Source organism: Vidua chalybeata, chromosome 1 (assembly GCF_026979565.1).
Source record: "Vidua chalybeata isolate OUT-0048 chromosome 1, bVidCha1 merged haplotype, whole genome shotgun sequence".
NCBI classification, from domain to species: Eukaryota; Metazoa; Chordata; class Aves; order Passeriformes; family Viduidae; genus Vidua; species Vidua chalybeata.
In genome coordinates this window covers 90,473,566-90,481,609 of record NC_071530.1, presented here as the reverse complement: position 1 = coordinate 90,481,609, position 8,044 = coordinate 90,473,566, and the positions used below count along the sequence as shown (strand labels likewise).

At 46.4% G+C, this 8,044-nt stretch overlaps 1 protein-coding gene across 1 annotated transcript; it reads right to left on the bottom strand.

Annotated features, from left to right (window-relative positions):
- Nucleotides 1-2,426: 2,426 nt before the first annotated feature.
- On the bottom strand, nt 2,427-7,778 carry IRX1 (iroquois homeobox 1). The gene is made up of 4 exons (XM_053947669.1): nt 7,488-7,778; nt 3,870-4,884; nt 3,246-3,318; nt 2,427-2,824 (listed from the first exon to the last, which is right to left on the bottom strand). The coding sequence occupies exons 1-4, from the start codon at nt 7,749-7,751 to the stop codon at nt 2,767-2,769; spliced, it is 1,410 nt and encodes a 469-aa protein (XP_053803644.1). The 5' UTR covers nt 7,752-7,778; the 3' UTR covers nt 2,427-2,766.
- Between the last annotated feature and the right edge of the window lie 266 nt (nt 7,779-8,044).

Genomic DNA, 8,044 nt, shown 5'->3' with positions numbered 1-8,044 from the left:
AGCCCGCAGCCCGGGGCGCGCTCCTCCGGCAGTCGGCATGCGGCTCCCAGGCCGCCCCCGCCTTCGCCAGCCGCAGGGGACACAGGAGCCCGGTGCTTCGCCCCATCCCCGGCAAACGCTCCGGGCGCGGTGGGGAAAGACGGAACGGTGCTCATCCCGCGGGGCTTCATTCATCGTCCCCAGCTCCCGGTAACACCCTCAGCTGGCTGGGGAGGGAAGCGTCACCATTGTTAGCGTTAGTGGGGGGGAAGAGGTGGCAAATTCAAATAAGCAGATGAGGAAAAAAAAAATCCAGACTCTGCAACAGAGTCAGCTCTAGACATGCTGAGGCTTCCAGAGGAAAACTGCCAACCAGATAACTACTGGGAATTATCACTCTCCGGAGGATGATCAGATCTGTAAGCGCACTCCGGAGGACGCAGCTGGCTTTCTGGCCGAGTTAAAGGCGGGCACCCTCCGGCCCTCCGCCCCAGCCGAGCGGAGCCGCGGGCCGGGCGCGGGGACGGCGCCGCCCGCCGCCCACAGAGGGCGCTGCGAGCCTGCCCAAAGCGCGGCCCGCGGCTCCGCTCGGCTCCTCTCGGCTCCGCTCGGGACCGCTCGGCCCCCGGCGCTCGGGGAGCGAGTGCCCGCGGACGGGCGAGACGCGCGCACGCTGTCGCTGCTCCGCTCCCCCCAGCTCCGCTCCCTGCTGAGGTTCCTGTGCCACACAGGAATCCCCGCTCCGCTCCCCCCAGGACAGCTCGGCAGCGCCGCGCTCGCTCTGCCACGCGGAGCGTCCCGGCGCGCCTTGAAGGTGCCGTCTCCACCTTGGAGGAGCGGAGCCGGTCCCTGACAGACAAGCCAGGTCGGTCCCCGGAGGCAGCGGCACCCCGGCCGGCTGGGCTGCTCGAGGACGGCCGCATTTCCCGAGAGGAATTTGGGAACGGTGACAGCCGGTGCGGGACTGAGGCGATTTCGTCTGAACTGATACGGAAGAGACAGCAATTGCGTCAGGTCTACACCAGCACTGACCTGACGCACCGTTGAGCTCTACAGGCTTGAAGACTTTTTCTTTCTTTTTTTATTTTTAAATACGTCTTCCCTCTCTCCGAAGGCTAAATTACTCTAGTTTGGTTAAAAGTGCTTTGTTCTCTTTTGTTGGAACAATTACCAACGGGAGACTGTCTGTCATTTGAGAAAAGGAAAAAGAAAAATACACTGAAACAACTAAAAGCCGAAATACAAACTAATTTATGTATGCTAGGAACTGCAGGATGTCAAAATGAGTCTCTTTCCAGAAGCTCTCCTTCAGATATTCCACACAAAATCTATTTTGCCTGACTTGTTTCTCTGCTCCATCAGAAAAACGCAAAATATAGGAGCTCACTGCCTCCACCTCTTTGCCAACAGATCCCTAAGCCGTAGTTTACCGAGGCTGCTCTTTGATTGAGATGATTTTGCAGCTAAATCAAGATCAATATTCTGATCTCTAACAAGAATTTTATTAATATTTTATTTGAAAATCTCATCTTGTTTCCGACAAGTCCTAGTTTGAGGTTGGTTTAGTTTGGATAGGGCGTCACCGCATTATTTCTTAATGACTTTCCCAGCTGCTTCTTTCCATTTTCCACCATCAACAACCATCTGGTATCTTATTAGCACCTCAATGCTCATTTAGTGTTCTCATTTAGGAGGAAAAAAAAAGAGAAATAAACACTCAAAATATTACACATTTCAACGGACTCTCTTTGGAAGATTAATGCCTTTATAAAATGATGGATCCTGTCTCTCAGTCTATTTTCAACCAGCAGATCGGAATCGCAAAACATTCTTCTAAGATTTCTAAGATATGCAAGAGCTGCCTTTTTTTTCTTCTTTTTTTCTACTAAGATTGTATTTAATCTCATAGAAAAATACTTTTCACCGTTGTATTTCCTCTGTGTCTATTCAAAGCGCATATCGCTACAAATAATTCTTTTTCCTAAACTATGGGTTTTTTTCATCTTGGATGAGAATATATACCAAAGCACTAAAGCTCTTGATCCAACTTAGCAACCAGTTTGAACAGCAAAGTTATACACTAGGGAACTGTGAGAAAACTTGTCCTTTTCAGTTTTAAGAAACTATTTTGAATCATGAGTGGAAGTCAGGTCCATTTATGTCTGGAAAATAGATACTACAGAACACATCTGAATCACCACAATTGAAAAAATAACTTTAATATTACTAAGGCAGGAGCCAGCTTCACTCAACTTCGTAAGTTTGCATGTATAAAAAAGGAAGCTCACAGCTTGTTTTTGGCAAAATAGCTTGGATTTGCTACTTGAAGTTTCAGTTACCCAAAGGAGGAGACTTGACTTTTAGAAAACTTATTATAAATGTTTGAATAGATTTGTAATATATGTATAAGATCTGTAGCAACAGAATACATACCTGAAGAGAGCTCATAATTTCATTTAGTTTATTAGACAAAAATATATGATTTAGACAAGTTTTGCTGACGTGTTATTTACAATCTGAAATCACTCTATATACAGAAAAAAGAAAACCACAAACACATGGGAAACATTTACCAAACAAATAATCCAAGAATGGTTAGAATAACACGATCTGAAATGGTACAATGAGGAAGGGAATCCATCTACAGATTTGTGTAATGCTTTTATGGATTTGCACCACCTTATTGCAAAAAGAGATTGATGGGTGTCGTTTATACCGTTTCCTTTTTTTCACTCTCTCTGTCCTTAATACCAGTCTATGTAATATTTTTTTCACCCAATCATTTAATCAAGCAGAAGGGAGAGCTGTTAAAATTCTCGGTGTTCCCTCTTGCTGAGCCAAAGAGCTGCAGGGGGGGAAGGGAGGAAGGGAAAAAAAAAAAAAAAAAGAAAAGAAAACAGCAACGTGACAATCTTTCAGGGAAAAAAGTATCTTTTTCTTTTTTTTTTTTTTTTTTTTTTTTTGCTTCAATTGCGTGTATATTGCTATAGCGTCTTAGTAATAGATAATCTCACAAAAATCATTGTCTCTGGTGTAATTAACACAAGATCTTTGAGATCTGTTAAGTTTTAGAAAAGTTACAGTCTGGCTATGTACAATTGCAATTTAGCCTAAGTTTGAAAAGATTAGAGCAACTCCTGTGCTGTTCTCATTGTCGGTATGTATTATTATGGTGATGATTAGGTGTTATAATTAGTCTTTATTATTCAAACACTTTGTTTCACATAGGTAACATTCCTACAGTGAAAACAAACAAACAAACTCACTTGTCACGGACAGGCTGGAAGGGCGATTTTAGCGGCTGGGGTGGGGAGTCAGTTCTCGGTACATTTTCTCTTTCTAGAAGGAGACAAAAAAAGAAAAGAAACAAAACAAAATTTAAAAAGAAAATAAAAGAAAAAAAAAAAAAAAGACAAACAAAACCAGGAGAACCATTTTAGAATAATAACAGTAAGAATCTGGACACAGCAGAGAACACACTTCCCTCTCACCCTCCTGTTCAGACATGAACAGACACATGTGTCTGTGTGTACAGCACTATACCCTACTTTCAGTATTTAAGTAGTCTGCAAGCTTTTCTTGACACATTTCTTACTGTCATTGAAGTTATTGGGAGATGGGGGTCATGAAACCTATACGTTTCACTGTGCTCTTCCTGAATTTTCATCTTACTTGATGGGCGTATAGGGTGAGAATGTAATAGGCCACGTGAAATGTGCTTAATGTATGAGACCAACATGCTGGATGGGGGGCCGGAAATCAACGCTAGAGTAAACTGTAGCTCCATTAAAAGCAATCAGTTACACCAGTGTGACACCATTCCTCAAGGAGAAGTTCACGTGCAAGTGTTGGGGGTGGAGGGAGAGGTGAAAGCCTGATACATTAATTACCTATGTGCTTGGGACTGGTCCTCTCTGAAGGTTTTTCGCTGCTTAGAGCTCCCAGGGTTGCTGTTAAAACAGAAGATTGTTGCTGGGCCTGGAGGTGGTGATTGTGATGAGCAGCATGGTGGTGATTTACTCCCAAAAAGGACCTCACATTTAGAAGAGAACTCTGAGTGAGGAAAGCCCCATTTGTCCAGTTGTGAAATTTGCCAATCTGGCATGTGTAGAGTCCATGGCTAGGGAGAAAAGCAGGGTGCTGAATCTGAGGAGAAGTGTGGTTAACCTGGGGAGGAGGGGGTGGAGGAGGAGAAGATTTCAGGGCACCATCAGGACTGGTTGCCGTCTCTGCCAAAGACCAAATCTTGGGTTTGCTGTGAGATGGCATCTGTAAATTGTTCGGTCCCCCAGGACTGATGATTCTCGTGCTATTGTCAGAGGCCTCCTTCACCATGGCCAGCGCGTCTTTGGGTTTCAGCCCTTCAGACCCTGACAGTGCCAAATCCTTCTCCTTTTCCAAGTGCTCCTCTTCACTGCTTTGTCTCAGGAGCTCGGGCTTCTCCTCCTCTTCCTCGTTGCTCTGCTCCCCATCATTCTCATCAATTTTATCTATATCTATGCTCTCCAGGTCAATTTCCTCATCATCTTCATTCTTTTCGGGGTCCCCCTCATTGTCACTCCCGAAGAGGTTTGCATCTTCCTGGTCCTTACTCCTGGAGCCCCAGGTCACCTTGTTCTCCTTCTTGAGCCGCCGGCGGGCGTTGGCGAACCAGGTGGAGACCTGGGTGAGGGTCATCTTGGTGATGATGGCCAGCATGATCTTCTCGCCCTTGGTGGGGTAGGGGTTCTTGCGGTGCTCGTTGAGCCAGGCCTTGAGGGTGCTGGTGCTCTCCCGGGTGGCATTTTTGGGCCGCCCCGGGTCCCCGTATTGGAATTGTCCGTAGGGATAATAGGCGGGGGCAGTGTGGGCAGCAAAGGTAGCAGGGTGGACACCCGGATTATCTTTCAGCTCGTACTGGGAGCCCTGCAACACATTCAGACAAGCGGAGAGGAAAAAGCACATCAATTATCTCGTTAGCGTCTCTAACAGACCTGAATAGGCTACTCCGGGAACCGGAATACGCCTTTCAGCGGTGCAAAGGGTCTTCACAGCCAAATTCGGCCCTGCCCGTTCCAGGCTCTTCACATTTAGATCATACAGAGAGCTGTTCCCAAATGATTCCCCCTTCTTGCAGGGAAAGGAAAGAGAGGTGCTAAGCGGCGGTCTGACAGACATTGTGAGTATTTTCTCCGCAAACCAAACCAAACCAAACCAAACGACGGAAAGGCAGCAACTTCGCCTTTGCCTCGGCGAGACAATTTACTGTGCCCTTGAAATTATCAGGCACATAGAACAGGTACTACACCGCAGTTACAAACTAATGCCCGCGCACAGCGCCGCATTTATCTGCAAAGTATCCAGGGGGATGTTAGAAATGCATGCAGAGCATTCTTTATTTTTGCTCCTAGTGAGATGAGGCTGGGGGGATGAATGCACAACTTCAGTATGAAGAGACTCATAATGTGGAAGACTTTCCACACACATGCCAACACCACCGTCCCCGCTCCCCAAATCATACACCAAGATTCTGGAGTAAAACATTAACTTCGAACTGTTAGAAGAGCCTTTAAACTCTGGAATGAAAACTGATCCAGGCATTGTAGAATACGGATATTTAGACACTTTATCTCATAAGTTTTACTTTGATCCGGCCAGAGCAAACACAAGCTGTTTACAAGCGTTTAGAGACGGTGATTTATTTGCAATCAATATTCTTTTTATCATCAGTAGTAAAACACACCAAGTCAAATTATCCCATCAGGTGTTTTGGTAAATAACATTTTATCTTTCTAGCAACCTCATTAGGCCTCATTATTACCGCAAATTGTCCAGATATTAACCTAATATTTTAGTTCTTGATTTACAAATGTTCCGAAATTTAGAATTTATTTCAAAATATCACCGTCATGGTTAATCACTGTAATAAAATACCAGGATACTTTGCGAGTAAGAACGGGAACTGTTCCAAAATAGCTAACATTTCAAGCAGTTTTCTTTCTTTATTTCTTCTATTACGATCTCGGTTTTTTTTTGTTTTGTTTTGTTTTTTTGCCTGGTCCAGAAATACATTCTTCATACTACTATGTCATACTTTATGTCAGCCTTAGAAATCGACCTCTTCAATAATGTTTGTGAAGAAACTAATTTAACTTTGTCGAACAGTTAAGAATGATCATGTATTTTAATTTCAGAGACACCGCTTATACACAAAGAGTAGCCCGATGTAATTTTTGTAATGTGTTACAGAGTGGGCTTTCTGCACTCCCTTTATTCTACTGTCTTTTGTTATTGTTGCTGAAATGATATTTTTTGTGTAAACTCTGTTGGGAATTCTTTTGAAGAAGCCACTTGTCAATTACTCATTGCTTCTGTTTCAACTTTTACGGCATTTCCAAAATCAAGGTTAAAAAAAGAGTAGGAAATGCATGCTGTTTAAAGTGACTTTATAGGAAATGTTTGCAGTAGAAAAATGATCTGTTTTCAGATGCTGTCCCTTTTTCAACAGCGTATTTTCCTATTTGCCTATATATATTTATTAAAAACCCTAACAAGTTATGCATTGCGTGCATTCAGTTATAAATATTCACACTTTTCTGTGTCAGAAAGAGAGCAAAGAGGGACGTTTAGAAAATTAAGTGGAACCTATGTGTAGCGCCGCCGACAATTTTGGTAATACCAGCAAAGAAAATGTTTCAACAACACCGGATATAAAAACAGTTAGTTTAAAAACAAAAAAAAAGTTTCACTTTTTAACTATTACGTTTTTAAGAAAATGTCAAATGAATCCCGAGGACAGTCTGGGTGGCTACAATTTCCCTTAGAATTAACGCCGATATGCGTTTTTGCCTCGATGCCTATAATGGGATGTAGATACCCTCTTTCGTTTCATGCAAATCCCATCTATGATACCCGCCATAATCAGAGTATGAAAAGTTCAAGGAACAGAACGGGACATTTTCAAGGCTTAAGGAAAATGCCTTGAAATAAACGGGCGCCCCAGGTACCGACACTTTGGCCTTTCGGACGGAACCTCTTTATTGCTCAGCGGAAAAGAAAAGTACCAAGCGGAAAGAGGAGCGCGCTGGAAAGCCCAGTGAAACAGCAGGACCGACAATATCACCCATCAACAACACCACCAATAACAACAAAGAAAGAAAAGAAAACAAAAAAATAGTCGAGTTGCTAGGGAAAGCCGACAATACGGAGGCAGGAGCCCTGCTTAGCGGTTCCACCGCCAAGAAAAACTCGGAGGAGTTTTGCCCGGCTGGAACGACGAGGAGGATGGGGGGGCTTCGCGTGCAGACTGAGCCCGCGACCCCCAGCCCCACTCTCGCCCGCAGACCCGTCGACAGCCGCGCTTCCCTCTCCACGGCGGACCCCAAGCCGGGTGTGAGCCGCCACCGCAGCCGGCCCGCCGCCCCCCGCGCTGGGCTCCGTAGCATCCGCCCGCCCCCGGCTCCCCCGGCCTCCGCGGCCGCGCTCGGCGGACTCAGGCAAGCGCGGGGGGCAGCGCGGTGCTCACTCACCATTTGGGAGAAGAGGCCGAGGTCGGCGGTGTAGGGCAGGAAGGCGCTGTAGTTGGGGGCGCTGTAGGGGCTGGCGTACATGCCCAGCACCGAGGTGACAGCGGCCGAGCCGCTGCCCAGCTCGGCGCCCGCGGGCCGGCCCGAGGCGGCAGCGGCGGCGGCGGCAGCTGCGGCGGCGGCGGCCAGCACCCCGGGCCGGTCGCTCCCGTACACCGCCTGGCTGGCGCTGAGATACTGCGGGTAGCCCAGCTGGGGGAAGGACATCTCCGGGGCGCGGGCACAGAGGCGGCGGCAGCAGTACTGGCGACAGCAGCAGAAGCGGCAGAGATATAAAAAAAAAAAGAGGAGGGGGGAAGGGGGGGGGAAGGAATTATACAAAAAAAAAAAAAAAAAAAAAAAAAAAAAAAAAAAAAAAAAAAAGAAAGGGGGAGGAGGGAGTCTGCTGAAGAGCCGGGGAGGGGAGAGGAACAAACCCGGGCTTCTCTGGATCTCTGTCTCTCTCTCTTTCTTTTTTTCCTCCCCCCCCCCACCCCGCTCTTTACTGGAGTCAGGCAGGG

Excerpts from the sequence above, each read along its gene's own strand:
- IRX1 (XM_053947669.1), bottom strand. The coding sequence starts at position 7,751 with ATGTCCTTCCCCCAGCTGGGCTACCCGCAGTATCTCAGCGCCAGCCAG. Across the intron at positions 3,319-3,869 it reads GACCAGTCCCAAGCACATAG|AAAGAGAAAATGTACCGAGA; the intron begins GTAATTAATGTA and ends GTCTCCTTCTAG. Across the intron at positions 2,825-3,245 it reads TTCCAGCCTGTCCGTGACAA|CTCTTTGGCTCAGCAAGAGG; the intron begins GTGAGTTTGTTT and ends CCCCCCCTGCAG.